The sequence below is a fragment of the Rana temporaria genome, chromosome 9, assembly GCF_905171775.1.
Source record: "Rana temporaria chromosome 9, aRanTem1.1, whole genome shotgun sequence".
NCBI lineage: Eukaryota > Metazoa > Chordata > Amphibia > Anura > Ranidae > Rana > Rana temporaria.
The window spans coordinates 88,617,174-88,640,777 of NC_053497.1; the positions used below are offsets into that span (position 1 = coordinate 88,617,174).

The 23,604-nt window shown below is 40.5% G+C and overlaps 1 protein-coding gene across 5 annotated transcripts in view; it reads right to left on the reverse strand.

Moving 5' to 3' along the window:
- The window catches only part of PAK3 (p21 (RAC1) activated kinase 3), a 243,536-nt gene that overhangs the window by 48,150 nt on the left and 171,782 nt on the right, over nucleotides 1-23,604 (reverse strand). For 3 of the 5 annotated variants that reach the window (XM_040323877.1, XM_040323878.1, XM_040323875.1), the window contains 3 exons: nucleotides 21,766-21,866; nucleotides 14,105-14,134; nucleotides 1,034-1,078 (listed from right to left, as the gene is read on the reverse strand). In XM_040323877.1, coding sequence (XP_040179811.1) covers nucleotides 1,034-1,078; nucleotides 14,105-14,134; nucleotides 21,766-21,866 — 176 coding nt within the window. The remainder of the gene's footprint in view (nucleotides 1-1,033; nucleotides 1,079-14,104; nucleotides 14,135-21,765; nucleotides 21,867-23,604) is intronic. The other 2 variants (XM_040323879.1, XM_040323880.1) reach the window with 2 other exon arrangements.

Below are 23,604 nucleotides of genomic sequence, written 5' to 3' on the forward strand. Positions count from 1 at the left end.
CATGTCTGGGGAGAACTAATCTTACAGAAGGAACTGGAGACATGACACCAACTAATCACACCTAAAAATAAGTGTTTTAAGAAGTATTATTCAATTTTTTTTTCCACTTTTCTGTCCCCTATGGGACAAAGTACATGAAGTACTTTCTTTCATGTTGCCTGGAGCTGCTAAAGCGCAGCTGTGAAGTTGGACAGGGCAAAGCCTTCCTCCACCCTCGGCCGGTCTGACAACATAGTTAGGAAGGAGATGGCTGCTTTATAACGACTGCTTGTCTCAGTTCTGAACACTTTTGCAGACAAGAGGCAGCAAAAGGAATGCAGATGGAAAAGGGAGTGTTCAGAGCCAAGGAACATGCTCAGAGAAAAGACAAGCAGCCATCTCTTTCTTAGCTATGTGGGGGGGAGGGGGCTATCTTATGACTACACTTAGGATACACCTAATGATACTACTTCTTTAAGGCACTGCACTGAAAATTTACCATATTATTTTACAATCCTCAATACATTTTGACACCTTGCACTTTTATTATTTTATAAGGTTAATGGTGAAAAGGTTAAATATGATATAAGTTAATCAAAAAGAAATTCAATTTTTCAGCACCACCTCAATCTAGGTAATCTGAAAACATACCATTCCAAAAAGAAACATGGCTGCTGTCACTGTTGACCTTCTGGAGATGCCAATTGTCTGGCTATTGCTTAAATCTTAACTACATACTTGTGCCAGGTCATTGACTCAAACTAAAAAGGTCGACATGACAGCCAACCAACTAGCATTTGTAGAATAGAACAGAATAGCAACCTCCATGCTTCTTTTCAGAAAGGATTCCATTTAAAAAAAAACATTTGGCGGCTCTGAAAATAAAACAAATTAGAAATTATGAGTGACATGGGCCCCTGGAGTCCGGGAGTGAATGAGAAACGTATGAGCCAAGCAACATATCTATAGCACACGCAGAACTTGCAGCTGCAAATGCTAGCACATCTCAAAGATGCTCTTTTGATGCAAGCTTCTTTTTGGGCCTGTGACGCACCTCTGCGAGTTTCCCTGAGCCCATCTGTAAACCACAGAGATCTGGCTGCAATGAACGTAAATAAAGAAAGAAAAAGAAAAGTTAAAATAGGATGTGGGATAACTTAGATGGTGGAAAATAAATGAGTCGAGGATGGGGGGGGGGGGGGGGCTCATGTCATGTGTGAAACAGAGTCCCATGTGAAAGGGGGGAAAGGGTGTACAGAATGGAGATTCTGGGGTTTGGGTGCAGTGCAGACGGAAGGAGGACAGATTTTGGAAAACAGGTCTATTTGCGCTTATGGTAGAAAATGTATCTACAATCACTTCTCCAAAGCTCTAATATGTAGTTTTGGAACCCTACAGTTCAGATATTACTGCACTAGACTTCAGAGAGGGCAACTTGGTTTGGTGATTGCACAACTATAAAACAGCCAATGACTGTATTTGAACACCTAAACTGTCTTTGAACACCTAATTGTGTGCACAGTTTAAATCAGCAAATCATGTGCAAAAGTAATTCTTATTTTTAAAAAGTACAACTGTTATGAGAGACACATGAGCCAGTTTCTTGGTTGCAATGCTAATGTTTTTGTTTCAATGCTTTCAAAAGTCACCGACATTGCACAAGTATAAAGATAAGGAATTCTTATATTTTTCTAACTTTTATTTGCTGTATGCTGGTTCCCAATCTGACTTAAGTTGGATGCAATTAGGCAACTGGCATTTTTAAATTAGCAATAGAGGCCTTTATATTTTTTTCCATAGTAATGTACTTAAAAAGAGAAGTACAGCCAAAGCTATATTGGCTAACTTTCTCCTATGGATCACAAGAATGCAGTTCATTCTGCACTCCTGTGACCCATTTTTAGCAGGCAACAAGCTAAAGTCCGCTGTTGGCTGACATTACTGGGAAAGACTCAGTAGGGATCCACCCATATCCCTTGACCACAGCTGGCTCAGCCACTGAGAGCCTAATCCAGTCCCTTTTACCCTCTCTACAGCCTAGCGCTCCAGTAAATGTTGCAGGGGCAGAGCAGAGAGCCAGTGACTAACAGTCACTGCTCTCTGCTAAGAGTGGAGGGGAGAACTGAGCGATCAGTGGTGTTTGATCGCTCAGTTCTTGGGGTGAAGCTGGCGGGAGGACAGCTGTAGCTGTAATCAAAGCTACAGCCGTCTAGGCGAGTATTATTTTTTTTAATTCCTATACTTGCATACATTCCCATCCACATACATACTCTTTTAAAGCAAACCTGTGCTGGACCATACAAACCAAAGAAATAGGTCATATTTGATTACCCTCTCTCAAGCAAAACATTTTCTTTGTTACACTTTGTTTAGCAGTTTGGAGAAAATACTTCCAGTGTGGAAGAGCATCCGACTCACTTCCCTTACTTTCATGTAACAGCTTTGGTGCTGGGTGAGATTGGTCCAGCACTGTCAAATGGGGGCAAGTGAGGAATCCACAACCCTGTATAAGCTCCAACAAGAATGACTCAGAGCTTACACAGAGCGTCTCAAGGCTGGAATCACAGTAGTAACGTAAAGGAACTGTAGCTATGTGCCACTGGGAGGGGAATTTTCAGGTGAACCTGTTTTGTCCTTACAGATGTAAAGCACAAGTTTTCTTTAAGTACATCAACCATGAAAGAAATATGGAGGCTTCAAGTAGAACTATAGGCGTACTAGTGTCCCTATTGGAAGATTTCACCTCTTTTATTGTTCTGGGAACAACCCAAAATTTTGAATTTTCCTTTACTTTCATTCGTGACAACAGTAGACAAATAAAGAGGGTGAATATTCCTAATGGGGACAGAGGTAGCAATAAAAACATGTGTTCCAATCCATCTCCACTCTGTCTAAAACTAAAAAAAAGTTCTGCCTTTAGTTGAACTTTCAGAATATTCAGTACAGTTGCACATGCCTAAATGAAAGGCAAACTACTTCAAGAGGAGCTCTAGTCTCTCCCAAAAAATGTAACAAAAAGGACAATTGCCTGTCCTGGGATCCAGCGATGTCCTTACCCAAGCTAATTTCAATCGGCTTCGGGTCTATGCACTGGAATTCTAGGTAAAAGGAAACCAGCAGTGAAAGCCGCAAGGCTTCACTGCCAGTCTCCTACTGCACATGTGGGAGCTGCGCTCGCTCTGGCACCTGTGATGTGTCACAGAAAGCTGTGGGGGAAGGTAGGGGGCCGAACTTCTGCACAGATCACCACGGCGATCTGACTGAAAGTGGGACCGGGCACCTGTCAAAATCGGGTACCCGCTCCCCCCTCCCCAGCAAAAAAGTGCCAAATGTGGCAGTGGAGGGTTGCAAACAAGCAAAACTTTCTTTTTTGGATGAAGTTCCGCATTCAGCAACCAACACTAATTCTGATAGAGTGCAGTGAACAGTTACAATATGACCAACTGGGTCTTCCACCTCAATACTCAGCCAAGAGTTTGTGATGGATTATCACCCTGCTCAAAGAGTCAGTCTACCAGTCTAATTTCCTTAGTATTCCCTCACCACCTTCACCGCTTCAGATTTTTGCCCCCTAATAATACCTAATATACAGTTTATGCATCCCCAATATACAAATTACTGTATGTTTAAGCTTATTTTAGGTGCAATTGACATGGGGCTTATCTATTATGTCGCTTGGCTGTTGGTTGCAAAACTTTTTTAGTCACTGATCTGGAACAGGCAAAATCCTAACAATGAACATATTCAATTTGCAATATACCATTGAAAATGTTTGTGCAAAAAAAGATTCTCGTTGATTGACAGAAAATCTTGTGTCTTGATCTGATAAAGTCCTCTACTCTCTGCAGCACACATATCAGTTACATTGTTTCCAGCTATCCCTGAATTACTAACAACTCCCCCCTTGCAATGGAGCCAAGGAGCAGAGGTGGTGTCCTACAGTCATGTCCTAGGGTGACAATGCTGCCCCTCTACACATACAATACAGTGAGCGGGTTTCACCCTTATTAGCAAAGGAAGTGTTTTTTTTCCAGTATCACCAGGTGAAAATAAAGGAAGACAAGATTAAAGAAAAAATTTACTTATTACATTACTTGACTTGTAAGGTGCAGTATAATAGGATTTCTGTACTCCCTGTAAAATGCTTTTCCTAGAGTCTACTGAGTGATATCTGAATTCTTATATTGTCAGGTTATATGGCGGTCTACGAGAGAAATGGACACTTGCAACAAAGAAAACATAAAAAGTTGGCCAGAGAAGAAAACAAAAAGGCGCCTCCAGGTTAAAACGTAAATGAAGCTTTTAATACATAGATGACAGTGTGAACTTACATTTTAAAATCTTAAAATCCGGTGAGGAAATAGTAGAATCAGATGCTGGGAGAGGAGGATGAGAGGGACGTCTATCCGGGCTGGTTGTTTGTGCTGGTAGTTTCTCCGGGGACACTCCTGTACCTGTCGGGTCTTGTGCTGTAAAACAGCCGGTCCGGGAGGGTAGTGGGAAACGAGGCCCGGAGCGCAGCGTAGACCAGCATGCTTGAGAAAGAAGCGCGCTTAGTCATCCGACGGCGCCAGCTTTGAAACGCCGTCGCAACTAGGTGACGTCACCGTGGTCTACGCTGCGCTCCGGGCCTCGTTTCCCACTACCCTCCCGGACCGGCTGTTTTACAGCACAAGACCCGACAGGTACAGGAGTGTCCCCGGAGAAACTACCAGCACAAACAACCAGCCCGGATAGACGTCCCTCTCATCCTCCTCTCCCAGCATCTGATTCTACTATTTCCTCACCGGATTTTAAGATTTTAAAATGTAAGTTCACACTGTCATCTATGTATTAAAAGCTTCATTTACGTTTTAACCTGGAGGCGCCTTTGTTTTCTTCTCTGTATACATGTTTGGAGTCCCTGCTCTGGTCTCCCCTGCTTTGAAAGGCTCGCCCTAGGACAACGTTTTTGGGACAATCAGCTCTACACAGAACAGTGTTCCTTCCCTCATGACCCACTGCAACACTACCCAATCCCAGGTTTCACCATATATATTTTTATTTTTACTTTTTAATTTCAATTAATTTGTTTAATTTTTAAATATATATATTTTTTTATATTCTTTCATTTTCAATTTTTAAACAACAAATATTTTATTTTAGGTCTTAAATATATACGTTTTTGTTTATTTTTGTAACAAGGATTCACCTCCTATTCAGCGGACTTTATCCTACCCCTGTGTCATTTATTTTGCAGCGCCACAATTTTCTTTGTTAAAAAGTTGGCCAGGACAGGATAATCTCACCTACAAATATCATACCTCAGTTTTGTATAAAGTAGTACTGACAGTAGCATCTACACAGAAGAGGATTTTATGGCGAGTACATAAATCTTATTTTCTTTTTAGTCCATTGAAGGACACAGGAATATTTGACTGTTGGGGCATCTAAAAGCAGTCTAACAGAGGAGTGTGCAACACAGCTTAAAAGGGTCAATAAAATACAATCGATAACTGGGGACTGTCTGCAGTTAAAAGAGCTGCCTGAAGGACCCAACAACTGAAGGTACAATTAGATGAGACCTGAACATGCACCTGCTAGAACTTAGAAAACGAAAACAGGATCCCAGATCTTAGCCTTGCATATTAGAAAAGGTTGCATGATGCATTAAAGAGCAGGAAATGCTCACAGATCTAGTAGAGTGCACCTATGCAAGAAAAAGCAGAACCAATTGTTACGAGCATACGTTTGCATGCTGGTCTGCCTGAGTTACTAGAAAAAGTGGACCAAGAAGTTGGTGTACTCTTTTACTTATTCGGAATAAAAAGGAATCAGTCTTCCTATAGAAGCAGCAGCTAATAGATAGACTCATGGACTGAACCATATACAGATGTTGGAGGAAAATGTATCTTTGGTGAACTTGACAGAGGGAAACCACCTGATCCTTATGCAAACCCAGAAATGGTTCCTTTTAGGAGAAGGCTACCAATTCAGACACTCGCCTTATAGAGGTGATAGCTACAAGAAACACAACCTTGTGGGTGAGAGTAGACAAAGGCATGTCACTAATGGGTTTGCACGGTGATCGCTAAAGCTCAGGGAGAATCGGATTGTGTTCCCTTGTAGTCACAGGGGGGAACCACATGGGAGCCTTCCTGTACAAAAGGTGTAAAAGTGTGAAGGATAGATGGGCTCTGAAACAAAGACCCAGCAAAAATCTGTCCCTTGAAAGTGCTTGGATCGAAACACTGGTCCAAGCCTGATTGCAGGAAAAAGAGGGAGTTATCCCATGGAGGACCTTCTAGGGTGGAAGCCCCAAGATTTACGTCAAGTGAAGTATGTCTTCCATGTCCAATGATCGGCCTTATGAAAAATAGCTTACGAAGCTGTTAGCATTGTTGAGAAACAGAAATTCAGAAGGTCCAAGTGGGCTTAATACAGGAATGTTAAGAGTAAAAAAAAAAAAAAATAAAAAAAAAAAAGGGGGGCACAGAGGAAAACTCCAGTTTGTAGGCCTGGGATAAATTCTCCAACACCCAAGGGTTGGAAACGCAAGCTGTCCAAGTATCCCACCATGTTGCAAAGTTACCCAGTCTTTGAGTATTTGACAGACTGAGTGCTAGACCTTGTAGTCAGACTGTGAACCTGGCTTTGAAGGTCTTGATGAGGTAGTGGAGAAACAAAGAGAACATTTTTAAATAGTCAGAGGAGGAGGAAGACTTGACAGTCTAGTCTTGAGGTTTGTTCCACTGAGGAAGATGAGTGATCTTACCCTAAATATTATCTATAAATGATCGGTAGAAATATTGTCCCTCAAAGAACATGCAGAACAAGTGCTTCCAATACAAGATTTTTGCAGTCAAGCACCGTAACCAGGATACCCATGCATGAGTACTGGCAGGAGAATAATGCAATAGCAAACCTGAAAGATTTTAGCATAGCAGCCAAGCTGAAACTAAAAGTTACAGCCATTTATCGATGCCTGCTCAATGGTTTGACGAGGTACAATATTAATGTTAGTATTAATATCAATGTTAAATTTACAGGTTAAATCTGACTGCCAAAGAGAGAAGAAACTTTGTGAGATGTCCACTACAAAAGTTTTTAGGCAGCTGTGAAAAATGCTTTAAATTAAAGAATGCTTTCAGAAATAGAAGTGTTAAGCGAGCCATAATACCATACAATTTTCTTATTCAATTTCCTTTAGATTAAACTTCAACTGTGTAGCACAAGGGTCTGCTCGATTCAATTTCTATGCAAAGTGTTTAGATTTGACCTCATATTATATGGTTTTGGTAAATCTAAAGGGAATCTATAGAAGAAAATTGTATAGTATATGGCCAGCCTTATTCCTTTGTTTTTATCAATTAACAAAATGGAAAGTAAATAAAAAAACATAAGAGAAATCCACATCAAATCAATATTTGGTGTGACCACCCTTTGCCTTCAAAGCAGCATCAATTATTCTAGGTACATTTGCACACAGTTTGTGAAGGAACTCAGCAGGTAGGTTTTTTCAAACACCCTGAGAGCGAACCACAGATCTTCTGTGGATGTAGGCGGCCTCAAATCCTTCAATTGCTACACGTAATCCCAGACAGACCTGATGATGTTGAGATCAGATGTCTCTCTGATAGTATGGCATGATGGATAAGTACCGTATCTGCCTGTATTTCTCAACATTGCGATCCTGACCAAATCTCCAACTCGATTTACAGCAATGCAGCCCCAAACTTGCAAGGAACCTCCACCATGCTTCATTGTTATCTGCAGACACTCATTATTGAACCTCTGTTCAGCACAACTGCCTCCTGCTATAGCCAAATGCTATAGCCAAATATTTCAAATTTTGACACATCAGTACCTGCTGCCATTTTTATGCACCCGATTTCCATGTTTTGTTTTTTTGGTGCATAGTTGAGTCGCTTAGCCTTGTTTCAACGTCAGAAGTAAAGATTTTTGGCCACACTTCTCCTACACAGCTGTTTCTGTTTCAGCCAAGACATATGTTTTCAACTGACATATGAAATTGATGATCATCAGCCCCTGCTTGGTATAATTGGTTAATCATACAACCAACTCTAATCCTACAAAAGGGATGTACAAAAAAAGTGTACAAAAGTGTGCAAGTGTAAAAATTGATGCTGGTTTGAAACCAAATGTTGATTTGATTTCGATTTTTCCTCTGTTCGCTTACTTTGCATTTTGTAACTGATATAAATAAACAAAACAAAAGTTCATAGTTTTAAAAGCATTCTTAATTTACAGCATTCCGTCACACCTGCCTAAAACCTTTGCACAGCACTGTACTTCAGTCCCAAAGACAATAAGGAGGCCTGTACTAGGGCCAAGGTCAGTACTGTGCCTACTTTAAAAAAAATAGCCAGAGAAATGCTAGAAGGAAATCCACTGGTTGCTAGAGTAATAGGGCAAGGCACTGTTGACATCTGCATCAGGGTAGGTGATGCTGCATAGTAACAACTTCACACAAAAATCAATTAAAATCGGACTATTATCTGTTATTCAGCGAACCTGAATATCTTAAAATGGTAAATGTTCTTAGTTTGAGGCTGGGTTCATACTTGTCCGACAAACGCTCAGACATTGGGAGCTCTTGTCGCATTACGTGTAAAAATCAATGTTTCCTTATGAGAGCCGTCCCAACTGGTCTGACACAAGCCGGGCCGACTTTGAAAATGCTCCCTGTACTACTTTGGTCTGACTTTGATCCTACTTCAACCCATTGAATATCCTTGTCGGATCAAAGTAGGATCCTTGTCCTAATATGGGTTAATGAGATTTTCCAATCGCAAGTATCATCTAGTTATACGTGGTATCTGCATTCAGAAAATATAGTGTTCTTGGTATATAAAAATATTTATAGCCAAAAAATGCAGATTTTAACATGTGTGCAAAATTTTAAATTTATACCAGAGGGAATCTAGTTAACCCCTTAACGCCCGCCGCACGACTATATACGTCCGCAAAATGGCACGGACAGGCAGATGGGCGTATATATACGTCCCTGCCTTCTAGCGGGTGGGGGGTCCGATCGGGACCCCCCCCCCCCCCGCTGCGTGCGGATCCGGGACGAAGCCGATCCGTCGCGATCGCTCCCTGGAGCTGAAGAACGGGGAGAGCCGTATGTAAACACGGCTTCCCCGTGCTTCACTGTGCCGGCGTATCGATCGAGTCATCCTTTTTATAAGGGAGACTCGATCGATGACGTCAGTCCTACAGCCACACCCCCCTACAGTTGTAAACACACACTAGGTGAACCCTAACTCCTACAGCACCCCCTGTGGTCAACTCCCAAACTGCAACTGTCATTTTCACAATAAAAATGCAATTTAAATGCATTTTTTGCTGTGAAAATGACAATGGTCCCAAAAATGTGTCAAAATTGTCCGAAGTGTCCGCCATAATGTCGCAGTCCCAAAAAAAAAAAACAAAAAAAAAAAAACAAACACTCATCGCCGCCAATAGTAGTAAAAAAAAAAAAAAAATTTATAAAAATGCAATAAAACTATCCCCTATTTTGTAAACGCTATAAATTTTGCGCAAACCAATCGATAAACACTTATTGCGATTTTTTTTACCAAAAATAGGTAGAATACGTATCGGCCTAAACTGAGGAAATTTTTTTTTTTTTTTTATATATATATATGTTTTTGGGGGATATTTATTACAGCAAAAAGTAAAACATATTGCATTTTTTTCAAAATTGTCGCTCTATTTTTGTTTATAGCGCAAAAAATAAAAACCGCAGAGGTGATCAAATACCACCAAAAGAAAGCTCTATTTGTGGGAAAAAAAGGACGCCAATTTTGTTTGGGAGCCACCTCGCACGACCGCGCAATTGTCTGTTAAAGCAACGCAGTGCCGAATCGCAAAACCTGGCCTGGGCATTTAGCTGCAAAATGGTCCGGGCTTAAGTGGTTAAACTGGCCCTCCACCAGAATCCCCCTAACTCTGCATCCCACCTGAGGAGTAACAAAGGAGGTGCCTGAGTGGTCTACTGCTTGCTTGCTTGGGAGTAGAAGCCTAAATGAGACAAAGTTAAAAGCGGTTTTGTGTGTTTTTTTTGTTTTTCCACTGGTTGTTTAAAGGGGTTGTAAAGGTAAATGCATTTATTTTTTAGAACAACAAACATGTCATACTTACCTCCACTGTGCAGTTCGTTTTGCACAGAGTGGCCCTGATCCTGGTCTTCTGGGGTCCCTCGGCAGCCGTCTCGGCTCCTCCCCGCAAGAGTTAACCCCCTTCTTGGGAAGCACTCTCCCAAGGGGGTTACCTTGTGGGCACAATCCTGTGATAGGAGCTGGCTGCTATAGCTGCCGACTGTATCACTCGGCCCAGCCCCCCGCGTCATTAATTTAATTGACGGCTTCGTGGCTTGGCAAGTAAAATGGGGGGCTGGGGGGCCCAAGAGTGCAAGGTTTTTTTTCACCTTAATGCAAAAGATGCATTAAGGTGAAAAAACACAAAGCTTTACAACCCCTTTAAATGAGAACAACATTTAAGCCATCAGCACCATGGACAGCAAATAAGATACAGCTTCTTGTCACTCATTTAAAGCCATATTTTGCTTAAAGTGGATGTAAACCCACTCTCATCTTTTCTAAACTACTGCCATAGTGCTGATTTATAAAGGATATACATGTCTCCTTGTTATGAGACCCGAAAAACTATCGATTCTGTGGGTGGGTCCGTTGTCCGAAGTTCGTGGGTGGAGTCGTGATGTCAGGGAACTCCCCGCCCACCTCTACACTCCCCATGTCAACATGTATTTTCTCCTGTGTATTTCTTACACTGAACTTCTGCTATGATCACCAACATCCAGTCAAAATACAGAAAAGTCACCATGCCCAATCATGCTGAGGTGTGGAGCAGTTAATCCTGGGAGAGCTGGAGAAGAAAGGCGAAGGATGGGAAGTACACAGAATGTCTCTCACAGGCTGGTTCATGAGATAAGGAAATCTCCTGTCACTCACAGCAAGGGGGAAGAACTTACTATTTCTCAGTGTGTCAGTTTTTAATCTTACTGAAAAAGAGAAAAGGATTGCGCAGAGCCGGATTACCTCTTTGTAGCAAGACTGGCCACAGATGACATGAAATCCTATACTGTACAAGTTGCAAGCCTCAATGAATTTCTTTTTCGGGTTTACATTTACTTTAAAATTAATGGCTAGTTTGCACACTGTATTACATTCACGCAGAGAAAGTAATCTCACATGGGAAGATAGACCCTGCTAATAAGAAGCATTGAACTCATGCAAATGTCGCTTTTGCATGGAACCTCTTCAATCTTATGTGCAGTGGTTCCCAACCTTCCTAGTGCCATGACCCCTTAAATAAAATTTCCCAAGTTGTGGGGACCCCTAACAGTAAAAAAAAGAAAAGAAGATTGTAGCATTGGTTGTCAGCACCCAAGGCAAGGCAAGACAAGTAATTTGCACCCCTAACCCACAGACATTTAGCACTGCCTGGGTCCCTTCCACTCATACAATATTAAAACCCTTTGTGGTACATTTTAGCATGTACCACTCTCTCTTTGTTGGCCTTTCCTTTCCCATCATCTCTCTCTATCCCAATTTCGTTCCCCCCCTCCTCCCTCTCTAGCCGTCTCTCTCTCCCTTTTTCTTTGTTCCTCCCCCTCATTTCCTCTCCCTTCCATGTATTCTCTATTTTTATTCCTTCTCTTACTCCTTAGTGGGGGGATGGGATAAGTGGATTAGGTGCTCTTGATCAAGGTCATCTGAGAACTGTAGTGGGGACTTCTAAAGGCAACTATAATCACAGGTAGTGTTACTCACTGTGTCCCTGGCTTCACTGTGTCTCCGACTTTGTGTTGTCTTGTAGCAGTGACACCTATGCTGAAATCACGAGATGGTGTCTCTTCAAGTCCCTCCCACTTCACATTCCTCACCAGTCGGCTGACCTCTAGTCTCTGCCCCCCCCAGCCATGCCGTGAACTGAATGGGCAGCTGCTAAGAGGCTGAGTGGGTGGCCGCAGGCTCCAGGGAAAGCCCTGCTGGGCAGCTGAAAAAAAGGCAGGGAGAGCGGTGCGGGCTTCAAGAACAGCCAATGATTCGGTGACCCCTGGCAAATCATCATTCGACCCCCATGTTGAGAACCACTGCTTTAGTGGGTAAAAGTAGCATTTGCATACTGGAAGGTGTAGTTAAAATTAGGGCCGAAACAACTAATCGATTAATTGACCACTAATCGATGAGATTAATCAATTACAATTTTCATAATCGATTAATCGGCCAGTATAATGGGGTTAAAAAACGAAAATTAGCCTTTTATAGTACAAAAAAGCGAATCGCTACTGTAAATATTACTTTCACTGTCCCACGGTAAAAAAAATTAACCCCTTACAATAGCGATTATTTGCTCTTTTTGTACTTATTTTTGTTTTTTTTAACCCCATTATGTTACTAAACATCTCAGGCCTGGGTTCACACCTCTGTTTTTGGGTGCTTTTTGCAGAAACACACTACAGTTCATTTCCATGTTTTCCTATGGGACACGTACACATTCACGATTTTTTTTCAGCTGCTGCGTATTTGGAAAGGGCAAGGACTTTAACGCAAAACAGTGCTATTTTGATTTTTTTTGGTTCAATATACTTCAATGGAGAAGCTGCAGAAAAGCATGTAAATGTGTTTTTGCGGCAATTTGTGTTTTGTAATCTGCCCAACAACAAATTGGTCCAAAAATGTTTATAAATGCTAATTTTTTTTAAGGCGATTATCCGATTAATCGAAACAAAAAAATCGGCCAACTAATCGATTATGGTGGGGAAAGCCGAGAGGTTGCTCGCCCTCGGCGGGCGACCTGGACAGGTATGAGTTACATTTTTTAAAAGTCAGCAGCTGCAGTATTTGTAGCTGCTGGCTTTAAAAACAAAAAAAATAAATAAATAATTCAGGTGAGCCTCCGCTTTAAACTTTTAAATAGAACACCTCAGGATTGCCGTTAGCTGCCAAGTTTACCATCCAACACTCTACAGCTCCACCCCAACTCTGATTCAGATGTTAACAGTGCTTTACACTATTCATTTATCGACAAGTGGATTTCCATACAGTATTTCTCTTTGGCCACTGTTTTTTTTTTATAGTAGGCATAGTACTGGCCTTAGCCCTGGTACAGGCCTCATCATTGCCTTTGGTATTAAAGTGTACACACACACACACACACACACACACACACACACACACACTATACTGTATATAATATTACTGATTCTGTTGAGGTGCACCCTATCCTGCAACAAATGCTGTATTTTGATACAAGCCTTCAATGCTAAATAGTCTTAGCAACAGCTGTCCTTACCAGTTCCCTATATTTGTTTTATTGCCAGATGTTTTAAGAGAGAAAATATGGCAATTAAGCCATACCTTTATAACCAAATAAACATCATAGGATATATGTGCGGAAATTAAAAATCAAATTATAGACACTAAAAGAGATTGCAATAAACAGCATTGCAAGTGTACCTAGTATTTTCTACCTGACTCAGGAAGGCTTGCGTCACTGACAAGCATTTGGAGTTGGTAAAGGCCAAAACAGATTAGATTTAGTTTGAAAGCAAAAAGCAGACATAGGTAAACAGCTATGGGACTAGCATTGTAATTGCTAAATGTTTTAGGTTTCTGGTGTCCAAGTTACCCTGAATAAAGTAAGTTGCTCACAATTAAGACCACTGGGTGTTTTTAAAACGGTTTTAATTAAATTAAAGGTTTCTAAATAATGCTTATTTTCCAAAAACTAAAACTCCAAGGACATGCCTGGTAGCATTGCCAGCAAAACATGGAGTGGTATTATTCCTTTGCTCCAAATCATACTGAAACAGTAGTTAGTACAAGCAAAGAGGTGTGTTGGGCATGCAATGGTCAGTTGTGCCATGTGAAGCTTCAAAATAAAAAATTAAATACAAAACAAATCCATCTCAGGATCCCATGCAACTTTCCCCCAGTTATGGTTCTATTCATCTATTAGCAAACACAGAGCACAGCCAAGGTGAGGTGAAAACAAAGGGATTACAGGGGACGTATATGAATTACATATCACCAGAAGGAACAGACATTTGTTATGGTAACTGGTGTAATCATTTAGAGAGGAAAAATTATCATACAGTGTTACACATTCCAATGGCACTTCCAAACTTTCCAGAAAGTATAAAAGTGAAAGAGAAGGACAAAGTGGTCAATCAAATAGATTTATTTACAACAGCCTGACCATGTTGGCACATTAACAGTTTAATTACAGGATCTCATCAGCCAAAGCTAAAACTTAAAATTTTCAGGGGGGGGCAGAAAAGCTGAACACATACTTTTTTCATATTTGGGGCTCAACTGGCATCTGAGTTCCCGGCTCCACCCATCTGCTACAGTCAATAAAAGGGGGGTCTTTCTCACTGCTAAATCTTTAGAGATCTCAAATTATGGAGAAAGATGCAGGAGGAATGATATTCTTTTATTCAGAGAAAAGTCAGTAGACTATTCAACTCACCGGTATTCACATAAAGCTGAAATATTAGCTTTGAGTAGACTGACACTGTAAACAAAATCTGTCAGTTTTAAAAAGCATAAGCAGCCAATCAGCACAGAGCAATAAACAGTCTGCTGAAAGCTATTTCAGTATTATAATAATTTCATTTTTTCTAGGCTTATTATGCCTATTAATACTGGGGCAATATAATGTGTCTACAGGCCAGGCAATGAGGATAAATAATACACCAACAGACATTTCAGGTCTTCACAGACAGTAATAGACAAGCTTGAGCACACACAGATTCCTGACAATTATAAAAACATTATAAAAAGTGTTTCTAATTTGCAAAGAGAAAATGTATTTAAATGCCACTGAACACTTCCAATGGTTTTTCACTTGTGTGTGCCTGGGTTCTTTCACAGTGTTTTCTGAGGGGCATCTTATTATGTTCCACAACGATTCCAGGGCAATTCTACTAAATGTTTTTACTCTCTAACACAAAATGTGCTTTACTGACATGCAGCGTTTTAAGTTTTATATAGGCTGTGTAATAATTTGTTGGCAGATATCATTTAATAGAACATCATAACATTTGTAAGAAAGGAGGTTACATGGAAAGTTTTTTTTAGATAATCCTAAAAGTGTCAACATGCTGCCACACAAGAATATTTACAAACTCCAGACAAACAACTAAATACACATATGTGAACTGTTTGGCCTCATTCACATGGGTGTACTATACACCTGTGCAAGGGCCATGTTTCTCCATTTAGAGATGCACAATTATTCCAAACCCCCCCATGCAGGCAGTCTCATTTATTTCAATTTGGACATTACTGCTACAGGTGCAAATTCACAGCTTACAATTTGACAGCTATGTGGGTTTGGGTGTACAGTTTGGGGCCACTAACCCCTATTTGCATGGTTGTCCAAATGGAAGCAGTGGCTATGTCCATGCAGCCACTGATTCCCAATTAACATGAACGAGACTGCCTACATGGGGATGCATGGAACACCTGTGCATCTCTAAACAGGTAAACACAGCCCTAGAGGGGTGTACACTATAGTACACCCGTGTGAGCAACGTCTTTTACACAATGTAGCAAAGAAACAGCTTAATTCATACAACTCTATCAGGCAACACAACCAGGAGGGTGACACTACTTTCTCTGTTTTAAATTACAGCGGTGCCATCTCCCTTCCTTTTCCATTCAGAGTGCTGCTGTACAGGGAATGACAGAAGGATGAATAACCGCTTAACACCCGCCCGCCGTCATTTGACGGCGGGCGGAATACTCTGTTGTTTTGACAGGACGTCATATGACGTCCTGTCATTTAGAGCCGCTAGGGGGAGCGCACACGCGCACCCGTCGCATTACTGGGTCAACAATGCGTGTGCCTGGCGGCCGCCGGGCACTGGCGATTGCCCAGTAACTGAGCAGGACCGTGGATCTCGGTGTGTAAACACAGAGATCCACGTCCTGTCAGGGAGAGGAGACCGATGCCGTGTCCCTTGTACACGGGGACACAGATCAGTCACCCCCCTCCCCCTACAGTTATTACACTCTCTAGACTACACATTTAACCCCTTCCCCGCCTCCTAGTGGTTAACCCCTTCCCTGCCAGTCACATTTATACAGTAATCAATGCATATTTATAGCACTGTTCACTGTATAAATGTGAATGGTCCCAAAAATGTGTCAAAAGTGTCCGATGTGTCCGCTATAATGTCGCAGTCCCGAAAAAAATAAAAAAATATATAAATAAAAATCGCCGATAGCCGCCAATCCTAGTAAAAAATAAATAAAGAATCATAATTATGTCCCCTATTTTGTAGGCAATATAACTTTTGCGCAAACCAGTCACTATACAGTTATAGTGATTTTTTTTTTTAACCAAAAATATGTAGAAGAATACGTATCGGCCTAAACTGAGATAAAAAAATTATTATTTTTTTTTTAAATTGGATATTTATTATAGCAAGAAGTAAAAAATATTGTATTTTTTTCAAAATTGACGCTCTTTTTTGTTTATAGGCCAAAAAATAAAAACCGCAGAGGCGATCAAATACCACCAAAAGAAAGCTCTATTTGTGGGGGGGGGGGAAGGACGCCAATTTTGTTTGGGAGCCACGTCGCACGACCCCGCAATTGTCAGTTAAAACGACGCAGTGCCGGATGCTAAAATTTCGTCTGGGCAGGAAGGGGGTGTATGTGCACAGTAGGCAAGTGGTTAAGGAACAAGAAGAAAGAAGCAAGTAGCGCAAATCTATAATCCCACAATCTGGTGATGGTGAAATCCCTACTATTCACGTATTCCCTTATTATACATATGTGAAAAATAAATCCAACGTTCATACATAATGATGAACCCTGTGTCATAACACACAATAATTCATACTTAAAAATTGTGAGATCTCAAAAGTTGACCTGTATGTTCTCCAGTGAACTTTAGGTCGGATCTGTTAATTAGTTTTTGTAGGAAAGCTTCCAAATTCTCTTGTGCACCCTCCCATACAATCATACTATTGTTTATGTAGCGCCTGTAAAGCACCATCTCTGGCCATCTGTGATAAACGTCTTCCTCTTCCCATTTTGCTGTAACTATATTAGCTACACTGGGAGCATATTTGGCTCCTATGGTAACTACCTTACACTATTGGTAGTATTGTCTGCCATAGTAATTCCAAAATGATCTTATTTTTTTCTTTTTGACTGCCTGTAAGGCAGTACTTGTATTACAATGCATTGACATCCACTTTTTCTAGTAAACTATCTACATTGAATTTCTTAGAACACCATCTTTTAAATATGATTAATTTTTAGTCACTATCCCTTGAAGCAAATGGTATTCACCGACCCTTGAAAAAATAGACTCAATCCCACGGACAATGGGTCTCTCTGGAGGTTTGATCTGACTTTTTTTTTACTTTAGGGAGATCGTATATGTTCGGGATCTGAGGGGCCTTAGGGACTAAATATTAGGCTTAATTTTTGGCGAGAATTCCCATCCTTTATCCCTTTTGCAATAATTTAGATTTTTTTTATATGTATCTTTAGTAGACAACAGTCTCGCCATTTCCTCTTCATAGTCCTGTTTATTCAAAATAACAATGGCCCTTGCGTGATCTGCAGCTCTTACAATAACATATTTTCTATTCTCCAATTCTTTAATCCCTTTTTTCTAGGTCTTTAAAAAGATATATAATTATTAGTGGTCCTAACTTTTTTTTTTTACATTCTCAACCATAGTTTTAAAGACATCCAAAAATTCACTTCTCTGGTTCTTGGGGTCAAAAGAAACATTCTTGCATTTCTCAACCCACTCTGTTGAAATTCTGCATGAACACCTTTTTGTTTATTCAAACTTAACATTCATTTTATGTTTATTATAATTTATTCATGTTAACATGAGGTATAAAGTTTAAACCCAAGTCTAAAATCTCCAACTCCACGTCCGTTAAATTAAAAACTCAGTCCCCAATTGCTTCTTTTCCTTTATCCTTCCTTCTCTCGTACCTCTTCTCCTTCTTCTTCCCCTCTTGGTGGCTCCTTGTCCACTGCTCTGTACCCTCCATCTCCTGGTATTGATCTCTGTAATCCTGTCATTGGTTTCAACTCCCCCTGTGGGCTCCAGCCCCCCGTAGTAATTCACCTGATGGTAACCTCATTTGGAAGATTGCACGTCCCCCCTTATGTTGTAATCCTGATAATCCCTGCCCCAGTGATACAATTCCCAGAAACAAATTGAAAAGAGGGCACGTCAGGAGCTGCAAAGTGGAGAGTCTTATTTGCTGGATATACAACTGATGCTGCTGGTTTAGAATTTGACCAGTCAGTTCCTGGCAAGTCCATTTAGGACAAAACGGCAAAGGAGCACACTGAGTGTCTTATTATACGATTAAGACATTTTGTGATCCTTTTTTGATTTTTCCTGGGATTGAATAATGGGCTTTAATTATTGTGAATACATGAATTTTTGATGCATACACTTTGTTAATAAACAATGTATATTTATTTTCTGCACTAAGCACTTTGTTATTGTATCGGTACATTGTTTGTTTTTTTTGCACCTTTTTCAGTTTAACAGCATTTCCAGTTTAATTGTTTGATTCATAGAATGAATAATTTGTTGCATGAGAGTATGAATTATTGTGTGCTGTGACACAGGGTTCATCATTATATATGGATTGTTGGATTTATTTTTCACATACGTATAATAAGGGAATAAGTGAATAGTAGTTGGTTCACCATCACCAGATTGTGGGATTATATATTTGCGCTGCTTGCGTCTTTCTTCCTGTCATATCAACTGGCGATTCACTGTTACCAGGTGGCAGAAAGCTCATTTTAAATTCCTCAATTTTCCACTAATATATGTAGTGCCAGTTTTTTTTTTTTTTATAGGAACACACACACACACACACACACACAATTCTTTTTATAAGGAAACATACTACTAAATTAAAATTGTGTTTCTAATCTTTGACCCCAGTCAGAGGGTCAGTTCAGGCTTGGAGATTGCTTTAAAAAAAAAAAATTGCAAGTAGCCCCAGCAGTACAAGATATTTTACATTGGCGCTAGCATTAATACCAAGTATTGTCCTGTTACTGGAGGATGTATTAAGTCCCAAAACACACTGTGACAAACCCAAGCATTAAACACACTGATGAAAAATGTTTAAAGGAAATGTGGAGGTTGCCATAGCTGAAGTTTCCTCCTAAAAATGCTAGCTCCATGGCGGTCATGCTCTTGCTTTACTACTTTGGGCCAATGACCTGTAACAAGTATGCAGAAACAAATACTTTAACTCAATCTGCACACTTATTCCAGATCAATGGCTCAAATTACTGAATCCAATGGGTCACATAACAGCCAGGCTACTCACCTTTTCATGAGGAAATGGTAGCAATCTTTTCCTCAGGTGTCAGATTTGCTTTAAAGTGTATGGAAAGGTAAAACATTTTTATTTATATTGGATGGTAAGACAGGAAGTCAAATGAACCCTTCCCTTCTTCATCCAAACTAAAATAATATTTTTTTTGACTATTCATACACTTTAATGGAGTTTAACCTTCTTTTCAGACAGGGTGCAAAAACATATTTGAACCAGCCTATAAAAATCAGAAATGCAAGTGTGGAACCATAAGTATACTTAAAAAATAAATAAAAATAATAATGTAACTAAATCTTGTCAGTAGTGTTTTCTTAAAAAAAAAAACTGCAAGCTAAATTTTTCACACTTGTTGCTAAAAATATGAAAACAGTCACTTTACTCTCCATATAAAACTCTATACATAGCACATTAAAAAAAAAAAATTATCTATGGATTGGAAACATTTAACTTACCATCCCTGGTTGTACAATTCAGCAAGATCAGTAACTATATACAGTTATTCAAAAATCTAGTAAAAATATAGAAATTTAGTTTTGAAAGAAGTTTCATTAGGCACCATCACTGCAAAACTGCAGCTACAGCTAAACTGCAATTCCCCAATAACACCCGTCCTCTGCTGACATTACTGCATGTGCTTTTCACTGTTAATTCTTCAAATACAATGAAAGCAGTGGCAGAGAAAGCAGAGAGGAGCATAATATTCATAGAGAGACTTCAATAAAGTGGATTGCCATACTGAAGCTGGGGAGGTGAACATCGTATTGTGGTGATGGTGCCCATATTACTTTAATCCAATCAATGTAAATATATATATACATTTAAACTTTGGAGGAATTTTGATTGATGAGCTCTAGAAGGCAATTTCTTATATTATCTGATGAAAGTCATGTAAGCCAATTCCTATACTTAACCATTAACCACAGGCTTGGGTAAAGTTTTTATTTTATTTATTTTTTTAACAAATTTCATAACAGTTATTAGACTTGCTTACATAAGCACTTTCCATGTTGTTCATTTTCTATCAAATACATTTGTGTCAGTGTAAGACTTAAGGAGTTCCTTGCATTCTTTAGCAAACCATAAAACTATACTAAGCTTCAAAAAGTACAAAAGATGCTGACAGTGTCATTGGTTTTTCTGGATTATCTTCCAGAATGTTTTCCAATAGAATATGCTGAAGAGGAGCAACAGGGCAATAGTTTAGCTTAGGGCCCTTTCACACTGGTGCGTTTTTGCCGCCTTTTTGCCGCGTTTTCGCTGTAAAAATAGCGCTATTAAAACGCTCCCCATCTCCATTGAAATTAATTAAAAACGCAAGAAAAACGCGGTAAAATCTCAGTGTTTTACCGCGATTTTAACGCTCCGTTTTTACCGCGGGTTTACAGCGGTTTTTAATTCATTTCAATGGAGGGGCATGGGGAGCGGTTTATGGGCATTTTAATAGCGCTATTTTTACCGCAAAAACGCGGGAAAAACGCACCAGTGTGAAAGGGCACTTAGAGGCTCACTTCTGAAAGCAGGGCACATGTACTGGTCTGGTGGTGATGAACAAAGTGAAATAATAACCAATCAGCTTTTATTTTTTTAAAGTTTACTATAACAGGTGGCCGATTTCTATTTAATCAAGCCCCAAAGACTGCTACATCTATTATTTTTGTCTAAGTGACTACATCCTAATCACTAATAATCCTTATGATGAATTACTAATTAACAGAATTGCATTTATTCTATGCACTTTTAACTTCCCTCTATAATACAGCAATGTTTGTGAGCTCCATGAGCATGTGTACACAGTTGCTGTAAATGTGAAGTGTCTTATATGGGAAGCACCTTTGACCAAAATTTACACATCTGTACTTGTTCCAGAAGCTTCTGAAAAAAATATGACGGGTTACTTTTTCTAAAAAGGAGTCATTTTTAGCAGTACTGCCTGCAGTCTCCAGAATACAAGCTGCCATGCTCTGAGGCCCCTTTTACACCACTGTGTTTCGGTAACACATGGGAATACTGTATGTATGAAGTGTGAATATAAACATTACCGTGTGCTGCTGTTCATTTTGAATGGCACCCCGATACTAAATTCAGCTGTCAAGATCTTTGAACTTTACCTACTTTCACCTCTTGCCCTTTGTTTTTCCTTTTTGTATTTAATGGAAAATTCTTCTATACATTAGAAATTGTAAATTTCCTTGCACTGATGGGAGAGATACGCTTAAAGCAATACAAAGTGTAATAGTGATTTAGAAAAAATTGAGTAGATCACAGTAATCATGGCAACCAATCAAATTTCATTAATGAGTCCAACAGATTTCTGAGGCTCAATCCACTTTGCACTAGGCAATTGAATAGGTCTACCTGAGAGTATTATCTTTTTCTCAGATTGTTATAATGTCAAGGGTACTCACAGTGAATTCTCCCGTCACAGCATCAAAGCCGACATGAATAGTGTGCTCAAAATCTGAAGGAAGGGAGATCTCCGGACGTTCCTTTTCTTTCTTCTTGTTGGCTGGAGTCAAAGTTATACAAAGTTAGTTAAAGTTGCACCATTACTCTGCATACATATTGATCATTTGGCCTTTTTTGAATAAAAAGTTCTCGATCTTTGAAGAAAATTTTTAAGTGCAGTGATTCATAGCAATCAACTAGTATACATGTTGTACCGCTCTTAGACCCCTTTCACATTGAGCCGCCCATAGCGTTAGCGGTAAAATGCCAATATTTTTACAGCCGATGCTATGGGTGGATTTGCAGCGCCGAGAAAGGGTTAAAACTGCCTGCAATGCTCTGCATAGCCGCGCTGTCCCATTGATTTCAATTGGCAGCAGTGGGTATCTGGGGGCCCCCTTATTAAAGGGGTCTCCCAGATTCCGATAAGCCCCCTGCCCGCAGACCCCGACAACCAACGGCCAGGGTTGTCGGGAAGAGGCCCTGTCCTTAACATAGGGATGGGTACTTTGGGGTGGGGGGGCCGCAGGGCGCCCCCCTGCCCCAGAGCACCCAACCCCCCCCCCCATGTTAAGGGCATGCGGCCTGGTACGGCTCTGGGGGGGGGGGGCTCTCGCTCGTCCCCCCTCCTTTCTGACCGGCCGGGGGTGCTTGGATACGGGTCTGGTACGGATTGTGGGGGGACCATCCCATCTTTTCGGCGTAGGGGGTTCTCCGTACAATCCATACCAGACCTAAGGGCCTGGTATGCCCCTGGGGGGAAACCCATGCCGTTTTTTTATTTAAAATTTGGTGTGGAGTTCCCCCTCATGATTCATACCAAACGCCGTGGCTAGAATTGGCGGGAATCCAAATCGGATCTCCGTCGCTTCTATGACGCGCTCGCTGGAATGTGCTTTTTCTATTCCAGCGAGTGAAAGATGTCGACACCATGTCAGGTATTGTAAATGATGGAGACTGAATAGCCATCAAAAATCCAGAAAAAAACACATGATACAAAATGTTAACCAAGTTGAGGTTCAGTGAGTAAAATAAGTGTTTGATCCCCAAGCAAAACATGACATGGCGGAGAAAGCCTTTCTGGCAAGCACAGAGGCAAGACGTTTCTTGTAGTTGGTTACCATGTGTGAACAAATCTCAGGAGGGATTTTGGTCCACTCTTCTTTACAGATCTCCAAATCCTTAAGGCATGGGTCTTCAAACTACGGCCCTCCAGTTGTTCAGGAACTACAATTCCCATCATGCCTAGTCATGTCTGTAAATGTCAATGTGTTACAATGCCTCATGGGATGTGTAGTTCTACAACATCTGGAGGGCCGTAGTTTGAGGATCCCTGCCTTAAGGTTTCATGGCTGTCGCTTGGCAACTATGTTTCAGCTCCCTCCATACATTTTCTATAGTATTGAGGTCTGGAGACTGGCTAGGCCACTCCATGACCTTAATGTGCTTCCTCTTGAACCACTCCTGTGTTGCCTTGGTGGTATGTTTTGGGTCATTGTCATGCTGGAAGACCCATCTTCAGTGTTCAGACTGAGGGAAGATTTTACAATACATTGGCCCCTCAATGTGGCAAAGTCAGTCAGTACCTTTAGCAGAGAAACAGCCCCAAAGTATAATGTTTCCACCTCTGTGCTTGACTGTAGGGATGGTGTTCTTGTGGTCCTATTTAGCATTTTTTCTTCTTCCAAACATACTGAGTTGAGTTAATGCAAAAAAGCTCAAGTTTGTTCTCATCTGACCACACCACTTTCTACAAATCATTCAATCGGAAACTTCAGGCGGGCTGTACATGTGCCTTC